The following is a 22,881-nucleotide window of genomic DNA, read 5'->3' as shown; positions in this document are numbered from 1 at the left end:
TGGGGCTTGAACTCAGGGCCTGGGGACTGTCCTTGGACACTTTTTGCTCAAGACTAGTACTCTACCACTTGAGCCACAGTGCCACGTCCAGCTTTTTCTGTGTATGTGGTAAGGAGGAATCAAACCCAGGGCTTCATGCATGCTAGGTGAGAACTCTAGGCTACGCTCCTGGCCCTGGTGTATCACCTTTATAATTAACAATTTGAAAAAGGTTTTAAAAAATTATACAAAGAAACACTCTAGACTTGTCTCCAGTTCTGAAGACTGGAAAGTTGGGATTCAGCGTACCTAAAAATTATGGACAAGATTTCAGAGAAGCAGGGAGGAAAGGGAAGGAAGGGAGGGAAGAAAGAGAGAAAAAACAGTAGGGGGAGTAGCTAAGATTACAGGTCTGAGCCACCAGCACTTAGCAAGGCTTCTTTTTAAAACAGATTACCTTAGTAACTCTATCAAAGTGGGCCAGAGGGAAAGGCTAGTTAGGGAACTTGTAATCTAAAAAGTCAATTAATTATTCATCTCTTAGCATGAATCTATAGACATGCACTCCTCTCTGAAGCCCTGGTAGAAGGGTATGCCTCAGAACAGCAAGGCCGCTAGGAGTTTGGCCTAGTGGTAGAGTACTTGTCTAGCATGCACCAAGACCCAGCTTCAATTCCTCGGTACCACATACATAGAAAAAAGCCGGAAGTGGTGCTGAGGCTCAAGTGGTAGTGTTCTAGCCTTGAGAAAATCCAAGGACAATGCTCAGGCCTTAAGCCTAAGCCCAGGACTGGAAAAAAAAACAGCAGGGCCTCCTCTGGCTGCTGCTGGCCACATGGAAGTTGGAGCAAGGAGGTAGAAGTGAGAAGAAGAGTAGAAAGGAGCAAGGTAGTTCACGTCATGCATGAGTCTACCTGGGGTAGTTAGCAGGCACATTGAGGTGGTAGGCCAATGTGGGATTGCTGACACTCTCAAAACTCAGGGTAGAAAAGGCATGGTATCTCTCACACATTTGTTTCTTGTTCATCAACGTATCTGGGAAAGAGGATAAGATTTAAGAGAACAAATAATCTGGAGACTAATTGAACAGTCTGTTGTGGCAGTACCCATGGTACTTGTTTCCATCAGTTTAGTAGAAGCAGGAGACAATTGCTTACAACTGCAGCTTCAAATCTGCCCTTCCAGAAAGTTCTGGTAGAAATAATGAGCTTGTAGGCTAGAAAGATCACAAAGGGAAATTAACCTATATCATGGAAAACTTGAAAAATGACTTGTTAGCTGGGTGCTGATGGCTCACTCTGTAATCCTACTTTCTCAGAGGACTGAGGTCTGAGGATTACACTTCAAAGCCAGACTGGGCAGGAAAGCCTGTGAGACTCTTATCTCCAATTAACTACCAGAAAACTGGAAGTGGCACTATGGTTCAAACTGGTAAGCACTAGCCTTGAGCAGAAAAACTCAGGAAGCGTGCCCCAGGCCCTGAGTTCAAGCCCCATGACCCACCAAAACAACAACAATAACAACAAACCAATACTGTATCTCTAGTTAACTAATGGATCATTGGAAAAAGGGGATTGCATGCAAGATATAATTCAAAGAATGGACTTAGGGTTGTTGGCCAATTCCATTCAAAGGAAAATCTGTTGAATGGGAAATTGTGTTTTTGTTGTTGTTGTTGTTTGGGCTTAATCCTTTGCTGGACAAGCAAACTAGTGAAGATTGTTACTATTTGTTGGATCTAATTCTGAAAACAGAATGATAATGTAATCTGTGCTGTTGTCACCGCTCCTGATTAAAAATGACTGACTGGCATTTAACACAGTTGGATCAGTATAATCCAGGTATATTATCTTTTTGTTTTCTTGTTGAATGAAAGTTATAACTAGATGTTATCATTTATTCACTCCCATCTTATTCTAATTAGTCAAGCATTTTGAAAATATTTTATTTATGAAAATGAATACTAAGACAACAGTGGTATAAGATGTGTTGAAAGATCCCAGCCATATGTGCTTACCATAATTTTACATTTTCATTACTATAGTAATTAAAAAATTCCTTAGGGCTGAATTATAGTAAAATTTTATGTATCCTTCTACTGAGCATAAACTAATTTTCTTTCCCACTAATCAGTGTTAATTTAAGTAGGAAACATTTTTAATTCTATCTCATTTATTCATATCATGAAAATTTTTACTCAACATCATGTCCTTCTAAATACTATGAGACTCAGTAACTTATCTCTATACTGAAGATTAAACATAATCGTATTTTATCTTTTAGCAAAGTTTCATCATTCTGGCGTGTGTGTGTGTGTGTGTGTGTGTGTGTGTGTGTGTCTTGAATTCAGGGCTTGGACACTGAGCTTTTGTTTCAGCTTTTCAGCTCAAGGCTGGTACTCTACCACTTGAGCCACAGTTTCACTTCTGGCTTTTCTGGTGGTTACTTGTAGAAAGAGTCTCATGGCTAGCTGTGAACCATGATCCTTAGATCTCAGCCTCCTGAGTAGTTAGGGTTACAAACAGGGCCATGGGCATATGGTGTCACCAGTGATTTTTATGAGTTCAATCCTAATTATTGGGTGGTCTGAACTCTTTGCATCAATGTTCCAATGTTCATGGAGGTCCTAAAAAAGTCATAAAAAGTAGAATATGTGAAATGCTAGGTAGTAAATTAGCTAAATTTCCACTCTTAATTTCCCACTTTCAAAGTAAGGAGTACCATACTCTTTGAAATCCCTATGATCCTTAAAAGTCTAAAAGGTGGAGGGGCATGGCGGCTCATACCTATAATTCTACCTACTTAGGAGGCTGAGATCTGAGGATTATGGCTCAAAGCCAGCTCAGGCACTAAGATCTGTGATACTCATCTCCAATTAACCACTAGAAACCCTGGTGCTGTGGTTCAAGGGGCAGGGCGGTAGCCTTAAGCTGAAGAGCTCAGGGACAACACCCATGCCCAGCTGTAGGGTGGTAGCCTTGAGCAGAAGAGCTCAGGGATAGTGCCCAGGCCCAGAGTTCAAGTCCCACAACTGACCAAAAAAAGTCTAAAGGGTACCATTTTTTAGGTAACTTTGGCATTAATTTTCTGCTTCACTTTTCTGGTCCTTATAGAAAGTAAATGTAGCTCACAAGAAAGGTTATAAAGCCATGTGTAGTGGTATTTGCCTCTTATCTAGCACTCCAGAGTCTGAGGCAGAAGAAATGCAAATTTCAGTCTCAGCTACCTAGTAAGATACTATCTCAAACAAAGCAGAGTAAACAAAACAATACAAAATGATACCAAATCTAATTAAAGACAATTATAGAAATGCCAGAGGAACTAGAGATCTCTATTTGTGAAACAATAATTTTCTGTCCTGGCTTGCCCATTTGGACTTCTCTTAGGAGATATGCAGTGGCAAATGGAGGGAAAAAGAACAGAGAGAATACTATACTTTGAACTCCGACTAATTCCATGTAGTACCTGAGACCAGAGAGAGGTTTTATGTCAGGGAGATGCTTGGTTACTGGAAACCCAGCATCCATGTGTCACCTGAGAGAAGGAGGACAGAGGATAAGAGAAGGATGAGGGGGCTGGGAGTTTGGCCTAGTGGTAGAGTGCTTGCCTAGCATGCACAAAGACCCAGGTTCAATTCCTCGGTACCACATACATAGAAAAAAGTCAGAAGTGGTGCTGAGGCTCAAGTGGTAGAGCTCTAGCCTTGAGAAAGTCTAAGGACAGTGCTCAGGCCCTGAGCTCAAGCCCAGGACTGGCCAAAAAGAAAAAAGACAGAAGGATAAGGAAGAAGGAGGACAGAGGAGAGGCAGCCATTTCTTGTGTTTTCTGTATGAGCTGTTATATAAATATTACTTCCTGTCATTCTTTACAACCACTTGCCCTGCAACAGCCAGTCAATGAGTATGAAGGATTATCAGATGTCTACGTCTAGACAGTGCTGTTAAAGGAAATCTGTATGGCCTGCTAGACGTGGCCCAAGCCTGTTAATCCTAGCTACTCAGGAAGCTGAGATCTGAGGATCAAGGTTTAAAGCCAGCCCGGGGCATAAAAGGACGTGAGACTCTTATCTCCAATTAACCTCTAGAAATCGGGAAGTAGGGCTTGGTTCAAGGGTAGGATGATAGCTTTAAGCTGAGGAGCTCAGGGACAGTGCTCAGGCTGAGTACAAGCCCCATGACCCATTAAAAAAAAAAAAAAAGCAGCCTGTATGTAGAATCATCTTAAAACAAGCCTTCAGGATGGAATAACTCTGGATGATAAAGTTTCAGATCCCATGACTGCTCAAGGCTGGTGCTCTACCACTTGAGTGAAACATTCACTTCTGGCTCTTTGACGGTTAATTGGAGATAAAAGTCCCAAATCGTTTCTGCCTGGTCTGGCTTTAAAATATAACCCTCAGATCTCAACTTCCTGAAAAGTGAGGACTATAAGCATGGACAATTCGCCTAGTATGGAGATACGAGTTCATGGACTTTCTCAGCCTCCTGAGTAGCTAGGGTTATAGGCATGAGCCACCAATGTTCAGCTACTTTCACATATCTATATTTCAAATCCAAGAATGAATTCTAATTGCTGCATATATAAGCAAAAGTGCAAGGGTGGTACCCTCCATGAAAATGGAAATACTTGGGGCTGGGAGTTTGGCCTAGTGGTAGAGTGCTTGCCTAGCACACATGAAGACCAGGGTTCGGTTCCTCAGTACCACATACACAGAAAAAGCTGGAAGTGATGCTGTGGCTCAAGTGGTACAGCTCTGGCCTTGAGTAAACCCAAGGACAGTGCTCAGGCCCTGAGTTCAAGCCTCAGAACTAGGGGAAAAAAAAAAAAAAAGGAAATGCTCCCCCAAACCCTCACATCTCCATTTTCCTTTTCCTTATTTAATGTTTATCTGTAACACCAAGGCTCCACTATCACTTAGGGTCATTCTAGCACTAATACAAAAAGGTCATAGCAATGAAAAAGAAACCAGCTTTTTAAGAAGCTTACTAGAGAACAGTATCCCTGTATAGCTGCTCTGAATGTATGCCATCAAATTCTCTACAGAATATTGCTGATCAGATGCAGAGTTAGGATGACAGAAACTAAATCTTACTCATTTTGTATTCCACATAATTCAGTATTTGTTCCTCATACAGTTATGACTACTAAACATTCATTGAATTAATAACCACAAACTACTTCTGGATTATGAGTCACTTTAAAAAAATCTAACTTTCCCACCTTTGAATATTAAAGTCTAAAACAACTGTCAATGCTAGAGAAAATTCAAAATCACCTGAAATGGGCAGTTTTTAGACAGACACACATGGAAAAGCCTGAATTCTGGGCATAGAGAGGAAACAGGAAGTCATCTAATTTAATTTCCAATGTTTTTGTTTCTACAGTAATTTTATTTTCCTTTTTGTCAGTGATGGTGAACTTGGGACATGGGCACTGTCCCTGAGCTCTGTTGCACAAGGCTAGTACTCTACCACTTTGAGCCACTGAATCACTTCCAATTTTTTGGAGGATAATTGGATATGAGTTTCATGGACTTTCCTGGCCAGGCTGGCTTTGCACTGTAATTCTCAGACCTCAGGAAACTAAACAGAACTACCCTAGGATTCAACAGCACCGTGCTTAGGCACATATCCAAAAGATTACATAATCAGGCTGGGTACCAGTGGCTCATATACCTGTAAATCTTAGCTACTCAGAGAGCTGAGATCTGAAGACTGAAGTTCAAAACCATCTGAGACAGGAAAGTCTGTGAGACTCTTATCTCCAAATTAACCACAAAAAGCCAGAAATGGAACTGTGACTCAGATGGTAGAGCATTAGCCACAAAAGCTCAGGGACAGGGCTCAAGCCTAAAGAACAAGTACGTGCAAGCACACGCACATGCATGCACGCAGACACAAGCATACAAATTACAAATCTAAATACAGTAAAGCCACTTGCATGCACAACTATGTTCATTGCTGCACTATTCATCACAGCCAAGATGCCTCTCAATGGACAAACGGATCAAGAAAATGTGGCATATATACATAATGGTCTTTCACTTATCCATTAGAAAGAATATTATATATCATTTACAAAGGATGGATTGTATCACTTACAAAGGATGGAACTGGAAAGAATTATATCAGACCCTGGGGACAAAGGATGCACGTTTTCTCTCATATATGGAAGCTAGACCCAATTTATAAATGTACAAGTAACCACATACAGGGTTATATGCAAGTGTACATGAATGTATTAACTGAAGTATGGTATTTGCAGGAGAAAAATTCAAATGGTACAATTCCTTAGAAAAACTCACAGTCCAACAAAATGAATACCACAAAACTAGCACTGAAAGACGTAAAAGGTAGGTTAAGGGGAGGGAAGTAGACAAATGAAGAAGGGGAGAGACTGCAGTAGTGATATTCAAGGCGTATCCTAGGAAACAGGGGAAGAATGCTTCGGGAGGGACATCAATCAAGATGCTTCACACTTATAAACTGATCTGTTCAGTGGTAATAATTCCTTTGTACAAAGAGAATTAACATTTTCTTACTAAACTCCAAACCAAAACTATACGGCAAAACTGTTCCCACAGTTCCAAACTGTCTTTCAATCAAAGGACTGAATGATTCCAATTTACAAAAGGAGGCAAGGAAAGGGAAAGTACCCTCTCATCTTGTAAGTGAGATGGCTTCAGCACTGACAGACTGAAAAGAACAGAAAAATTCAAACAAGCCCGCAAAGGAAATACTTTCATCATGTCTGTTGAAGCATTATGGTGCAGTACCCTGAATTAAGTTATTGACTCAAGATAAATCCTGTGTCCATGGTGAATTCTGTATGTATTTTTGTACTCTGAAGGCCTGACTTGTGTTCAGTGGTAAATTAAATATTAAAAGACAAACATGTATTATTTTGCTTAAGCAGTGCAGCAAAAACTTCTTTCTTTAAAAAGATTATACTGAATTCTTTGTTTTCTTTCTTTTTTGTCAGTCATGGGGCTTGAACTCTGGGCCTGGGCACTGTCCCTGAGCTCTTCAGCTCAAAGCTACCACCCTACCCCTGGAGCCACAGCGCCACTTCTGGTTTTCTAGTGGTTAATTGGAGATAAGAGTCTCACGGACTTTAGTGCCCAAGCTGGATTTGAACCGAGATCTTCAGATCTCAGCTTCCTGAGTAGCTAGGATTACAGGCATGAGCCACCGCACCCGACTGAATTATTTCTTTTTTAGATTTTTTTTACATGAGTTTTATGTGGGTATTTCTCTATTTCCAAAACTCTACATTTTTTATTACACACTTTCAGTAATGCTAATATGGAACATGAACATGTATTCCAGTTACTTACTCAAGACTTGTCAGTTAAACCAGGTAAATCACTGAAGGTAAACTTCTACTCTTTATCTCTAGAGCTAACCAGGTTCAGTCATTTTCCTCAAGAATTCCATTTTAAGCTTTTAATATGAAAGTAAATAGATCTACTGAGTTTTTAACCTAAAATGTTATTTCGTATTTCATCACATCTCAATGACTGATCTAGAGAGTTATTCATTTACCAGTCCTGGGGCTTGAACTCAGGGCCTACGTGCTGACCCTGAGCTTCTTTGCTTACGGCTGGTTCTCTACCAGTTTGAGCCACAGCACCATTTCTGGCTTCTTCTATGGAGTAGTTTATTGGAGGTAGTCTCAAGGGCTTTCCTGCCCAGGCTGGCTAAAACCACAATCCTCTGGTCTCAGCCTCCTGAGTAATAGGATTACAGGAATAAGCCACTGAGCTCAGCTTGGTTTTTTTTTTGTTGTTTTTTTTTTTAAGACAACTCACACTATGTAACCTAGGATTATGCCTAGAATTCACAATCCTCTTGCCTCACTCTACTGAGTGCTGAGATTATAAGTGTACAAAAACAAATTTAGTAATCCAGATTTTTAAAGTAAACTGCACTAAAACAAACAGCTCCAATATCAAGGAAATAATCCAAATATGTCTTGTTTGTACATATTAATTGCAAGAGAGTTCTACAAACTATCTTAATCCCTTAGTTTACATATGAAAAAGACTAACATCTGTAGAAGCAAAGTTACTAGCCTTAGCCCACACATCAATGACAACAGGGTCTGAGCCCTGGGTCTCCTGATTTACAAGCCAGTTGGCTGAAAGGTTCATGTTTTCCCTCAAATTTCAGCACATAGTCACACAATTTACTCGTTTCTTCTTTCACCAAAAATTCTCTAATGAAAAGGAGATAAACATCAAACTAAAGTTACAAATTTAGTTATTCAATGTAAGTTTGTAAATATGATACCTAAATAGGATCTACTATGTTAGTATTTCCTATAAACAAAGTAAGACCCTCTATCATTCAAAGTAGCCTTTAAATTCACTAGCATGTATATATTAGTCTAATCCCTAGATTAGATTAGTTTTACCAACTGTGTCAATTCAGACTTGTATACTCCATGCAGTTTGATATGTCATACCTATGTCTTCTCTTCAGTTTCATGACCTTAGTATTTTTTGAGGTTTTCAGATTGGTTATTTTGTAGAACCTCTCTAAATTAGAATTTGGCCAACATTGTTTCATGCTTCTATGAGATTATTCAAATACTTGGTTTTCTTTACTCTCAAGAAACATTTTGATGATTAATAAAACTGCATCAAAATCAAAGAGTAGGCAAAAGATAATTGAGCACTTCAAAACAGATATACAAATGACTAATATAAGATATTCTTCATGAGGGGCTGGGGGCATAGTCTAATGGTAGAGTGCTTGCCTAGCATGCATGAAGCCCTAGGTTACCACATACACAGAAAAAAAGCTGGGAATGGTGCTGTGGCTCAAGTGGTAGAGTGCTAGCCTTATAAACGTATCAGATGAGATAGATGAGATATAACCAAAAGACTGACAAACCCATGTGGCTGCTAGCTCAGCGGCAGAATGCCTACATACCAAGCACAAGGCCCTAAGTTGAAACCCCAGTACCGGGAAAAAAACAAAATAGACTTTAGGATCTGAACAAATCTCAGTCCAACTCAATAGTTATTGGCTCTAAACCACAGATACTTTACCTGACAATTCCCTCATCTGTAATGTGAAAAAAAAAAGATTAGAAGAACTGATGTGACTACGTAAAGCTACACAGGCTCACAATTTACTCTTGGAGTTGTCACAGCATATCCCATGGGTACACAAAACATTCTACTTTCTAGCTCTTCCTGGCCATGTGTTCCAGACTTGAAGTGGTCCAAAAATGGAAAATATGAGAAGGACCTTGGAGAATTATATATGCTGTTGGTTTCTTAATACTCCGGAATTCTTGTCCCAAAGGGACTGAGTCTGTTGATCCTTATAAGTACATACGTTAAGGTGATAGATGAATAGACACAAAACAAGAAAAAGGAAGGGGACTGGAAAGTGAAAGAGCACAGAAAGGAAAAAGCAGGATTGCTTCAGTGGGGAACAATATGCACTGCAATGATATTTCCCCATCTCGGGTAAGGTTTGAAGCCCCTTACAAAGGAGGCTGTTTGAAATCCACAGATAGAACATAAGCTTTCATTTTTAGTTGGGGAAACAGAAACCCGTAAATAAAGCTTTCTCCTCCTATGGCTCTCCTCAAATTTCAGAAAGCCTGGTGTCAGAATCCTCTCGGAATGGTGCACAGTATGTAAGGCAACTAGCCTTTCTGCATAGTAGCAGGGACAGCTACTGGATATGCTCTTAGTAGCAGAGATATGCTCTGCATAGTGGCAGAGACAGCCACTGGATATGCTCTAGGCCCCTCAGTGTGGGAGCTCCAGGGAGTAAATGGAAAACATAAATGATGGTAAGTGAAGCAGGCTACATGTAGGGAGTTTACTGGGGGGAACTCATTGCTTTTTAATTAAAACTACCTTATTGTGACCAAGGCTGTGAATAAATTATATATGATTCTTGTTAAAACTCACCTTAAATGCTTTTATCAACAATTTTTATAATATCTGAGAATTGAAAATTCTTACATTTATGAGGATAATGTGACAATTAGTCAATTCATTAGGATGCTATTAATATAAAAATTAACTCTGTTGTTTTTTTGGAGGTGCTGGAGAATCAAACTCATAAAAATCTATTTTAGACCTAGTAGTAGAGTGCTTGCCTAGCATGCCTGAAGCCCTGGGCTTGATTCCTTGGTTCCACATACACAGAAAAAGCTGGAAGTGGTGCTTGCTATGGCTCAAGTGCTAGCCTTGAGAAAGCCCAAGGACAGTGTTCAGGCCCTCAGTTCAAGCCCCACGACTGGCCAAAAAAAAAAAAAAATCAATTTTATTCTTAGTTTTACTCTAAATTCTACTCAGAAACACTAAATTTGGGGCCGGCCAGGAGCATGGCCTGGTGGTAGAATGCTTGCCTAGCATGCATGAAGCCCTGGGTTTGATTCCCTGGTACCACATACACAGAAAAAGCCCGAAGTGGTGCTGTGGCTCAAGTTGTAGAGTGCTAGCCTTGCGAAAGCCCAAGGACACTGCCCAGACCCTAAGTCTAATCCCCAGGAGTGGGGAAAAAAAAAAAGAAACAATAAATTTCTTGCATCTTATATATTGTCTCCTCACATGTTTAGGCTTCAAAAAGGGTATAGGAACCGGGTACCTGTGGCTCACGCCTGTAACCCTAGCTATTCCAGAGACAGAGATCTGAGGATCACTGTTCAAAGATAGCCAGAGCAAATAAGTCTGTGAGATTCTTACTTCTAAGTAACCACCAGAAAACTGGAAGTACCACTATGGCTCAAAGTAGTAGAACACTAGCTTTGGGCAAAAAAGCTCAAGGACACCACTGCCAAAACCCTGAGTTCAAGCTCTATGACTTACCACAAAAAAGAAAAGAAAGAAAGAGAGAGAATACAGAGATACTTGCTGCCAGAGGTATTGTCTGACACTGCTGTGCTTGTTAACTGAGACTTCTGCTGAAGACCAGGTACAATGCAGTGCCCAGCAGGATGACAAAGTGACAATGAGAGCAGAAGAGTTTGAGGACACAGACCACTAAATTTCTTTGTTTGGAGTACATATTGTGAATGAACACGGCTGTGAATCATGTCTCATCTACATGCTCTGCATGCAAATGACCTGATGGTGAAAACATTAAATGAGGGGATGTGAAAAACAGCCCTCTACAAACTACACCCAAAACACCTATAATCCCTGATCAGTTTATATTAATTACTACACAGATAGTGACTGTCCTTGCTTGGTGTTTGATATTCTTGTCATTCGACCACCAGTTGATCCTGACTCAGGTAAACTTTATTTGAAGAGAGCATGTGCAAAAAGAAAGCAGACCATAATCATCATATTTGGAAATTTTTAATGAATACAGCAACTCCCTTACAAGAAAAGGCTGGAAGAGTTGTATGAAAAAAGGCATTCGTTTTAATAAAAAAATGTTTTGGTTGGTTGTTGGGCTTGAACTTTGGGCCTGGGCGCTGTCCCTGAGCTCTTCAGCTCAAGGCTACCACCCTACCCCCTGAGCTACGGCACCACTTCTGGTTTTCCAGTAGTTAACTGGAAATGAAAGTCTCATGGTCTTGGGAGCTAGAAGTTTGGTCTAGTGGTAGTGCTTGCCTAGCACGCATGAAGACCCGGGTTTGGTTTCTAGGTATCACATAGAAAAAGCTGGAAGTGGTGATGTGGCTCAAGTGGAAGGGCTCTAGCCTTGAGAAAGCCCAAGGACAGTGCTCAGGCCCTGAGTTCAGTCCCTAGGACTGGCAAAAAAAAAAAAGAAGAAAAAAAGAAAAAAAAGTCTCACGGTCTTTAGTGCCCGGGCTGACTTTGAACCTCAATCCTCAGATCTTAGCCTCCTGAGTAGCTAGGATTACAGGTATGAGCCACTGCGCCAGGCACATTCTTTTTAGAAAATAAAGTGGTTGACAGTTTTAAGGTATATAGTGTTTACTTGTTTGATTAAAATAGAAGACTCCTATGAAATTAAGCTTTTCTTCATAAAATCCCTTTACACATAATAAAGCCAGGGAAAAGATGCTGACTTAGAAAAAGCCTAAAACACAGCATAATAAAAACGTTCATGTTGCTGGCCTGAATCTGGTTCAGCACAAGTCTTTCAGTCAAATGAAGAGATGGTGAATCTGGTGCCCTTTCCTGCTGGACTCTAGGCTAATTAAAGCTGACTAATGGCAAAGGGCTGCTGCCTTAAGAGCAAACCATGCAAACAGTAACTGTGTATCAGTGTCTTCAGGAATGTATAGGCTTTATCAGCAGGTTGTGAAAACTTCTTAAGTAATATGTTATTTCTGTCAAAAGTATCTTAGAGTGACTAATACAGTACTGTGAATTACTGGGGCTCTTGAGGCTTATTTTTCTGAATATAATGTTAATATAATATATAATATTGGATTCATTCAAGCTAATAGAGCAGGAGGAAAGCACTATTTGTTTTTACATCAGTCATTTCAGTTGTACCTGTTAGGACATCTAAAGACTGCAGATTGCAGAGCTCAGCACTTTCAAGTACAAGATAGTTTGGATTTCATTTCCGTTTTGAACAGAGCTTATTGTCTATAAACTATGTTCTCTAAGAAACAGAGAAGTGAGAGGAAACCAGAATCCTTGTTCAGAGTTTGTTTTCTTTAAGCAAATTACTGCATTGTTACAGTAAGAGGGAGAAAATGTGTTCAAAGGGTTTCTATGAAGCCAGATATTTAAATGAACGACTAATGTGCATAATACAGACAAAACAAACCAATAACTGATCATTGGCAGCCCCATGGCTGACCAAAGAAGTTCTTTGCCATTTACACAGGAAATGAAAGACATTTTATAATATAAACTAATTTAAATGCTTTATTGAAAAATATTTGTCATATAAAATTACAGTGGCAAACCAGACACGGCGGTTCACGCCTGTAATCCTAGCTACTCAGAAGGCTGAGATCTGAGGATCTCAGTTCAAAGCCAGCCCAGGCACTAAAGTCTGTGAGACTCCTTTCTCCAATTATCCACTAGAAAACCAGAAATGATGCTGCAGCTGTAGGGATAGGGTGGTGGCCTTGAGCTGAAGACCTCAGGGACAGCACCCTGGCCCAGAGTCCAAGTCCCACGCCCCTTCCCCTCCACACACACACAAATTACAGTGGCAATAACTTGAGTTTTTATAAATATGTGATAAATAATGTAAGTTTCATATTTTTAGAGCAATATAAAGTCATTTAGTAATTTTGCTTATGCTGACTCAATTTATAACTGAACTTTGCTCTAGTAAGAACATTAATTCAACTTTAAAACTGCTGGGATATCCAGGCTTCAATGGCTCATCCCTGTAATCCTAGCTACTCAGGAGGATGAGGTCTTTTGATCACAGCTTGAAGTCAGGAAAGTCCACGAGACTCTAATCACCAATTAACCACCAAAAAGTTGGAAGTGGAACTGTGGCTCAAGTGGCACAATGCTAGCCTTACAAAAAGGCTAAGAGACAGTGCCAAAGCCCTGAGATCAAGTTCTAGTATTGACATACAACAACAACAAAAATTGTTGGAATAATTAAGATTAATAAAAGTATATCTAGTCTTTGAAGAGCCTAAGGCTCTGGTGTTCAAACCTATAATCTTGGCTACTTAGGAGGCTGAGATCTGAGGATTGAAGTTTGAGGCCAGTTCTGACACACAGATCTAAGGGACTCCTATCTCCAATTAACCAGCAAAAAAGAGAGTGGTGGGGGCATGTCTCAAGTGGTATAACACCAGCCACAAGCAAAAATGCTGAGCTAGAGCAGGAAACCTGAGTTCAAGTCCTCATACTGGCATACAAATAAATAGTAAAGGGCTGGGAATGTGGCTTAGTGGTAGAGTGGCCTAGCATGCATGAAGCCCTAGGTTCAATTCCTCAGTACCACATAAACAGAAAAAAAAAGCAGGAAATGGCACTGTGGCTCAATTGGTAGAGTGAGCAAAGGTAGCTCAGGGATGGTGCTCAGGCCCTGAATAAGCCCCAGAACTGGCAAAAAAAAAAAAAAGGATATATATATATATATATATGTAATTTTTAAAAATAAAATGTGTACGAGACTTATTAAAAGTTAAATTGAGGGCCAGGAGTTTAGCCTAGTGGTAGAGTGCTTGCCTAGCATGCATAAAGATCTGGATTCAACTGCCACAGACATAGAAAAGCCAGAAGTGGTGCTGTGGCTCAAGTAATTGAGCAGTAGCCTTGAGGAAAGTCCAAGGACAGGGCTCAGACCCTGAGCAAAAAAAAAAAAAAAAAAAAAATCACGTTTAACAGAGTTCTACAGAAGATAATAGCAACACAAGTAGGTAAAGTTCATAGGGAGAAGCTTTTTGCAGAGGTGGACAACAACCATGGACTCAATAAGGCCAGAAAAATCATCTGGGACTTGTATGCTTCTCTTTTGTCTGTATTAATAGTTCTGTATAGCTCTCAAATGATGTTACAAACATCCAAATAACTCTTGGCAAAAGAAAGGTTCCCCATCCCTATTACTCTGTGCTTCCAGGTTAGATGGGTATATTACTGGCATCTTGGCAGTACAATTCTCTAGTGGAGGGATTTTTATCATGCACCATGGGTCATTTAGCATGTCTGTCCCATAACATAGGTTCTGAAGGCCTATAATACACATGCCCCCAAATCTTTATTAAAATCATCTCCTCCACATTTCCAAATGCCTGTGAAGAAAAGGAGTTAAATCATCCCTAAGTACCACTAGATAAATGGTAAGCAGGACTAGGGATGTAGTTCAGTGTCAACAGTGCTTGCCTAGCATACAGAGCCATTCATAGACTGTAGCCTAGCACTGAATAGAAGGAGGAAAAAAAGAAAACAAGAGGGACCCGGTGCATAGCCTAGTGGTAGAGTGTTCGATTAGCATGCATAAAGCCTTGGGTTCGATTCCTTGGTACCCTGTACACAGAAGAAGCCAGAAGTGGCTTTGTGGCTCAAGTAGCAGAGTGCTATCCTTGAGCAAAAAGTGTCCAAGGACAGGCCCAGGCCCTGAGTTCAAGCCCCAGGACTGGCAAGGTAGGCAGGCAGGCAGGCAGGCAGGCAGGCAGGCAGGCAGGCAGGCAGACAAAGAGAAGGAATAACAGGCAGAAATCAAGAGGCAGAACACAGGGGAACATAAACAAAATTTAGTAAGAAACTGGCAAAAAAGGGGTCATTGTTCCATGACTCTTCATAACGTCCAAGATTCATAATATCTCTTTAGGAACTAGCCCTGTTTAACTCCACCTTCTCCTGGATCTGTAACTCCAGTCATTCTAACTTGTGGTTTTCCTAGAGTGCTGTGTTCATATTTCAATGCCTTTGCATGTTCCCTTAACCTAGAAAGCACTTCACAAGGCTTCACTCACACATCAACACCAAGTTCAAAAGTCTGTAAAGCCATATCAAGACATCCCCATATCCTTCAATCTTTTTTCTCCTGGAGTTTCATAGTCCTCCTGTCCAGTACCAGTACTATTCCCTTAGCCACTATCTCCCCAGACTCCTTTGATTACATGCACTCAATCAGTTCTCTGATCTCTCTGACTACATTTATCTTCGTCCTGTTTTCCATAACTTGTCTTCTGTTGACACCAGAAGGCAAGCATTCCACTGTCTTAGTTCTCAGACTTCTTTTTCCTTATCGGAATCCACTCAAACTTCAACTAGCATCTGTATAGAAGATTACCCCCACAAAAGTCACTCAATATTTCAAACTTAATTTATTCCAAATAGACTCTTTTTTTTTTTTTTTTTTTGCCAGTCCTGGGCTTGAGCTCAGGGCCTGAGCACTGTCCTTGGATTTTCTCAAGGCTAGAGCTCTACCACTTGAGCCTCAGCACCACTTCTGGCTTTTTTCTATGTATGTGTTACTGAGGAATCGAACCCGGGTCTTCATGCATGCTAGGCAAGCACTTTAACCACTAGGCCAAACTCCCGGTCCCCAAATAGACTATTATTTTGTAGTTAACAAGCATAGAGCTTAAATGTCTTCTCTTATCCCCACCAATCTTCCCTTGTACAGACTTCTCACAAACTTGGGTTCTTTTTCCTTTGCTGCTGCTCTTTCATTTGTCCTGCTACAGTGATGTCTTTGATTCTCTGTTCTACCTTAATCATTCCTCCACCCTGTACAGAGGTACACAGGCTTGAACTTCAAGCCTTAAGCTCCCTCAGCTTGCTTGCTCATAGCTGACACACTACAACTTGAGCCACACCTCCAGCCTGGCTTTCTGCTGGTTAACTGGAGATAGAGTTGCTTGGACTTTTCTGCTCACACAGGCTTTGAACCACTATCTTTCAGGTTTCAGTCTCCTGAGAAGCTAGGATTACAGGCATGAAACACTGGCACTCAACTTCTCAGTGGTTAACCTTTCTGGAATAATAAACTCCTTTGAAATCTACTGAATTCTCCTAACCCTTGCCTCCATCTGCTGTCTTCCACTGCTACTGGACTGCTGTGCCTCTAGAGATAGTTACAATGGCCTGATTCTTTAACATTTTTTCCCTATCATTCTAACCAGTTTTAAGCTATCACCACCCAAAATTTCAAAACTGACTATTACTACCTCTTAATTCTGCCAAGTATCCATGTGATCCTAGCTACACAGGAAGCTAAGATGTGAGAATCATAGTTGCAAAAAAATGCTAAAAGTAGGGCTGTGCCTCAAGTGGTAGGGTGCTGGCCTTCAGCAAAACCAAACAAAAAAACCTCAGGCACCGTGCCCAGACCCTTAGTTCAAGCCTTAAGATGGACACATACACACAAAAAAGTTAATGCTACCCTGATGCACAAATACACAAACTCAGTCTTGTCGTTAAAATCCTCTACAGTCTGTTACCTAAGTACTTTTCCAGGATTAGATTCCACAGCTCAAGCTGTCACTTGCTCCTATTATCTGCCTATCAAAATCACACCCACTCTTAAAGGCACAACTCAAACTTCAGTCTTCGTCTTCATACCCTCCACTTAACAATTAGGAAAGAGCCTTGAACAAATTACCTATATTACCTAATGAACTGATCCAGAAAATGAAAGATGTAATTGCTAAAGAAATTAGAAATCCTTAAACCCTCCTGAGAGTATTAAATTTTTAGAAATTAGCATCCAAATAGTACCATTACAGCTAAGAAGCCTTCCATAAACTCAGCACTGTTGATCAACTCTGATCAAATGCTAATAATGTGCCATTCAGAGACTCAATTTACACTCAGATACATTTTCAACAGGAAGACAGATAAAAGGCTATATCTGGACACAGGATTCAAATTCCAATTACACTTGCATGCTAAATAAAACCTGCAATTTACTTAAAACCACATTAGGAGAATTTAGCAACTTTCAAGTGGAGACTTACAAGGCTAACCAAATACACAATAGCAGTAAAAATTAGCTCCCAAACCTAAACCACCTTCAGACTAGTTAATATCTTAACAGGTGACTGGGGAAGCAAGGAGCATCAAAAAGCCTTTCAAATGACATGTCCTAAGATTTTTTTTTCTTGGTCCATATTTTAAACAAGTGAACTTTGTTAAAAATGAGAATGTGAGGGGAAAGGAGCCACCCACAAGACACATTCACTGGCACACTCACCAGCACATGCAAAAACAATGAGATTTTTGACAGACAACTGATGCTTCAGACACTTTCCATTACTTTAAGCCCTTATTTCTTTAGGCCTGACCTAATATTTAATTTGTCCTTTGGTTCCTAAACCTGTAAATTCAAGTAATGTCCACAGCTGTACACCATGAAACATTCTGCTCTTCAGAAAACAAGAATATTCATGAGTCAAGGTCTTTTTAAAAAGAATGTTGACTATTCTATCTAATTAAAACGATTAGTAATACTTGCCCTCTTTGACACTTCTAAAATTATTACTATACCAATTTGAATGCATTTCTGAAACAGACTTGCTTGTAACAGTAAAACATGCTAAAATTATGAATTATTAATAACTCTAAGGAAAGCAAGGTATAATGGATGGAGCTGCAGTATTTCAAACAGGATCTCAGTCTACAATCAAAAAGTCTGATTCTAAGTTATTCGACCTTGAGAAATGGCTTCAGCTGCAAATATTTCCTTAGTAGAAACGGAGTGATCTTTTCCTTTCCCAAGGTGGCTAGCCAAGAAAAATTAAATTATGTAGGTAACACACTATCTACCACAGGGCATTCACAAGATTCATTTATTTCACCACAAAAGATACACACAACTTGGATGTAAAAGACCTATTTCCATTCAAGTCTTCAAAAACACTACAGCTACTATGTTCTAATAAAAACAGTACTGTCACCATCATTCTGCAAACATTTCTGAGGGATGTGGATCAAGATAAGAGCTTGCATGGGATTGTGCAAGATCATTATGGCTGCACATATATACTGATCACTAAAATGTTAACAGGAAATGTCTACAGTAATTAAGCAAGAACATCTCTTAACCTTTATGTTGCTAAGAGCTCACAGGATTTAAAGGGAAGGGGGAAAAAAAGGGAGGGGGGGACATTAAATTAGGCCCAACTCCAGATCTTTCATCAAGAGAGTGATTCGGGCTTATTCTTCCTGAAGCACAAACAGTACGACGTCGAAATACCATTGAAAAACTTCAAGGTTCAAAGATTCCACAACCAGAAATGGTGTCACTAAACGCCTTTTCAGAAAGCCTGCGCAGAAAAGCACTATTAGCACCAATGGTAGAGATATTTAAGGAAGGCTGTTCGCAGTACGGAGACAAGGACAAAAAAAAAAAAAAAATCATTTCAATTTTCTGCACCTACAAACCGAGGCGAACGGCTTTCAAAACCACCGCAGCCGCGACCACTAACTAACTACCGGACAAGCGTCTCGTGGACTTCCCGGTCTTCCAATCTAGTATCGAAAAGAAGACCATGACACTTGCAAACTGGGGGTGGGGGTGGGGGTGGGGGTGGGGCAGCGCTTCCCTTCCCTTCCCGGGGCCCAGATCTGAAAGTCTGCTCTGGGGGGAATCGAGTGTCGGGGGGCGGGGGGGGGTCTCTGCGTCCTGCCCTCCGCCTCTAGAGTGCCTCCCCCCACCTCCACCCCCCAACGGCGACCGAGAGCCGAATCGGGAAGCACCGCGGAGCAACACCCAAACTGCGACCGGCCCCGCCCTCCCCATCCCCGCGCGCAGACCGAGGAGAAGCTCAGGGTCGGGGTCGCCCGCCGCACCAGCGGCCGAAGGGATGAGGGGCGAGGCCGCCAACTGCGTCCACTGCAGCCTCGAGCGGAGGGGGTGTCCCGGCGCGGCTGGGTCCGAGGGCGATGGCAGACACTCACCACACCATGCCGTAGGCACCCTCGCCGATGTACGAGAGATTGGTGTAGCGCGGCCCCACGTCGAACACCTGCCCGCGGACCATCTCCGGGCCCGCGCCCGCTGCCGCCGCCGCCGCCATGTTGGCTGCCCAGCCGCCGCTTCCTCCGCCGCTCGGGGCTCAAGGCTTCGCGATCTCCGCCCAACCTCTGCTGCGCCTTCTGAAGAGACTGTGTGCCGCCGCCCGTGCAGCCGCCGCGGCTGACCGGGAAGGAGAAAGGAGGACGACACTCGGGAGGTGGAGAGCTGACCGCAGCTCGGACCGTCTCTGCCTGGCTTGACTGACGGGCGGGCCAGCGGGCGGAGGGAGGGGCGCGCGCCCAGGGAGGCGCAGGGGCGGGGCCAAGAAACGTGCGCGTGGATTGGCTGTTCGTAGACAGGGGGCGGAGTCTCTCGGACGGGCGGAAGCCTCGAGCTCTGGGAGGAGCACTGCGGCGGCAGCGGTGGTGGTGGTGGTGGTGGTGGAGGCGGCGCCGCCCGGCGGAGTCACGTGTGTTCGCGGGCGTGCCGCGCGCCTGGTGGCTCTTGAGAAGCTGCGGGAGACCTGGGCGGGGGAGACCGAGCCCACGAGACTCGTCGGTCTGAGAGACTTCGAGGGGGCCGCACGCCACCGGGAATGGAATCCTGGCCGAGCTGGAGAAGGCCCTGGGCCTGCGCGTGAGGCCCCACGAGGTACCACACACCCTGGCCCCTGTGCTCTGAGACCCCCGTGGCTGTGAATCCGTGGTCTGCATACTGATGAACTAGGCCTCCGGACTAGGGTGGAAACCGAAAAGGCCTGACCGAGATCTAGAGGTACATTTGCATACTGAGAAAGTGTGACACACACACACCTCCGACAAATAAAAACGAGAGATTGCGTCCACTCAGCCGAGGTTTGTTCAGCCAGTACTTGTTGGGTACTTAGCCTGTGTTTGGAGACACATCCTTAGCCAAGTTACCTTCTACAGAGGAGGAAATACATTATTAAAGATGAATTAAAAAACATAAAATAGTAAATTCGAGGGCAGAGGGATGGAACACTTCAGAAAAACGTTGAAACACCGGTCCTCAGATTGTTACAGATCGGCTGTGAGGCATTGGACACATTCAAATATAAATACAGGAAAGATGGTGTCACTAAAACTGGAATTAAAAAGAAATGTTTTTTAAACCTCACACCGAGGCCTAGAAAGTTACAAACACCAGAGATTGAAACACAGAAATGGAGATCTTACCAGGAAAGGCTGGCTGGTACCTGTGTTCCTTAGCTACTCAGGAAGCTGGGACCTGGAATATAGTAATTAGGAGTCGCCCTTGGCAGAAAGGCCATGAGATTCTATCTCCAGTTAACCAGCAAAATCCTAGGCTGGAGGAATGACTCAAGTGATAAGGTACCAGCCTTGCTCAAGCTTCACACACACATACACACAAAAGACACAAAACACTACAGTACAAGCAGTGGCTGAAGCAATATAAATCAGCAGTAGAAGGGCCAAGCATGGTGGCTCCAGCTTGTAATCCTAGCTACTCAGGAGACTCAGATCTGAAGACTGGATCAAAGCCAGCCCGGGCACTCTTATCTCCAATTAACCACCAGAAAACCTGAAGTGGTTCTGTGACTCAAAGGGATAGGGCGATAGCCTTCAGTTGGACAACTCGGGGACAAAGCCCAGGCCTACAGTTCAAGCCCCATGACCAACAAAAAAAATCAACAATCAGCAGTAGAGAAGATACACATCAAAATATTTTCTAAATATCTAACAGTGATGAAATTCTTTAAGAGAATTTTTTAAGGCAACAAAGACAATAATGGGAATTCAAAATAAAGATATTCTCAAAAGAAAACAAATCAAGGGTCCAGGAGCATAGGTTAGTGGTAGAGTGCTTGCCTAGCATACACAAAGCTCAATTCTTTGGTACCACATACACAGAAAAAGCAGACATGGCATTGTAGCCCAAGTGGCAGAGTGCTATCCTTGAACAAAAAGTGTCCAAGAACAGTGCCCAGGGCCCAAGTTCAAGCCTCAGAATCACACACATACACAAAGAGAGAGAGAGAATCAATTAGAAACAGTAACCAAAATTATGATGAAAGAAAAGTCTCCTAAGATCTTCATTAGAGATGGAAAATTGAGTAAGTTCACTAGGATCAAGAAAAGTTTATTAAGCAGAGGACTAAGAGACTTACCACTTAATTGAATTCTGTAATGAAATAAATTGAAATGAAGAAGCTATTCACTAAAAGAAAGACTGTTTTTCTACTAAACTTGCAGAATATTAGGTGAGACAACAACAAAAAAAATCCCACCAGCACCACTACTAGCAGCAGCAGCACCAAAATATAAAAAGCTCAAAAACTTATACAGCAATAATAATAATAATGGTAATAATAATAGACAAGTTAATTGAACACAATCTCAGAAGAATATGAAGAAATGTCCAGTGTCCTTAGTCATAATGGAAATACAAATCAAAAACTTCTAAGGTTTCTCCTTAGGAAGGTTTCAAAAAAACAACACCAAATGCTAGTAAGGATATGGGGAAAAAACAAAGCAAAACTAAAAAAAAAAAACAACAACTAAATAGACTTGCCTTCAGACCCTGCTGTGACATTATTGGAAATATAACTAAAGAAGTTTAAATCAGTATACAAGAAAGATATCTGCATACCCACGTTCATGCAGCTCTATTTACAATGACCAAACTAGACTCAGTCCAATAGATGAGAATAGATAAGAAAATTACACACACACACCATGGACTATTACAGAATAATAAATAAAAATAAAACTGTGCCATCCTATTGAGAGATGCCAAGCTCAGAAAGCCAAGTATCATGTTTTCAGCCAATTTTAGGAAGATAAGCCTAAAGAACATGGACATGTAGTAATCACAGACATGTATACAGATAATGAACATGATCTAACTACGTGATTATTTAGAGAGATGAGAAGAGACAGAAAAATGATCAAAGTGAATGATTTTGAAACTGAAGGAACTATTAAGAATCTCAGTGTAGGGCCGGGAGTTTGGCCTAGTGGTTAAAGTGCTTGCCTAGCATGCATGAAGACCCGGGTTCGATTCCTCGGTACCACATACATAGAAAAAAGCCAGAAGTGGTGCTGAGGCTCAAGTGGTAGAGCTCTAGCCTTGAGAAAGTCCAAGAACAGTGCTCAGGCCCTGAGCTCAAGCCCAGGACTGGCAAAAAAAAGAATCTCAGTGTAGGGCTGGGAGTTTGGCCTAGTGGTTAAAGTGCTTGCCTAGCATGCATGAAGACCCAGGTTCGATTCCTCGGTACCACATACATAGATAAAAGCCAGAAGTGGTGCTGAGGCTCAAGTGGTAGACCTCTAGCCTTGAGAAAGTCCAAGGACCAGTGCTCAGGCCCTGAGCTCAAGCCCAGGACTGGCAAAAAAAAAAAAAAAAAAAAAAGAATCTCAGTGTAGGACCAAGGAAAGAGAAGCACTAGAGAGAGTTATTCTAATTAAAATATAATACATGCATGTCTGGGGAGGGGGACAGAAAGTTTATTAGTAAAAGGCAACTTCAAGACATAATTTGGATCCACATATAATGGTCCATGTCTGTAATTCTAGCTCCAAGA

At 41.7% G+C, this 22,881-nt stretch overlaps 1 protein-coding gene across 1 annotated transcript in view; it reads right to left on the bottom strand.

Moving 5' to 3' along the window:
• Nucleotides 1-19,595, bottom strand: part of Mapk1 (mitogen-activated protein kinase 1) — a 73,435-nt gene extending 53,840 nt beyond the window's left edge. The window contains exon 1 of the mRNA XM_090320548.1: nucleotides 19,259-19,595. Coding sequence (XP_090176674.1) covers nucleotides 19,259-19,377 — 119 coding nt within the window. The 5' untranslated portion in view covers nucleotides 19,378-19,595. The remainder of the gene's footprint in view (nucleotides 1-19,258) is intronic.
• Nucleotides 19,596-22,881: the final 3,286 nt, after the last annotated feature.

Source organism: Megascapheus bottae, chromosome 28 (assembly GCF_031878675.1).
Source record: "Megascapheus bottae isolate mThoBot1 chromosome 28, mThoBot2.hap1, whole genome shotgun sequence".
In the NCBI taxonomy this organism is placed as follows: Eukaryota; Metazoa; Chordata; class Mammalia; order Rodentia; family Geomyidae; genus Megascapheus; species Megascapheus bottae.
This window is presented reverse-complemented; position numbering and strand designations above follow the sequence as displayed.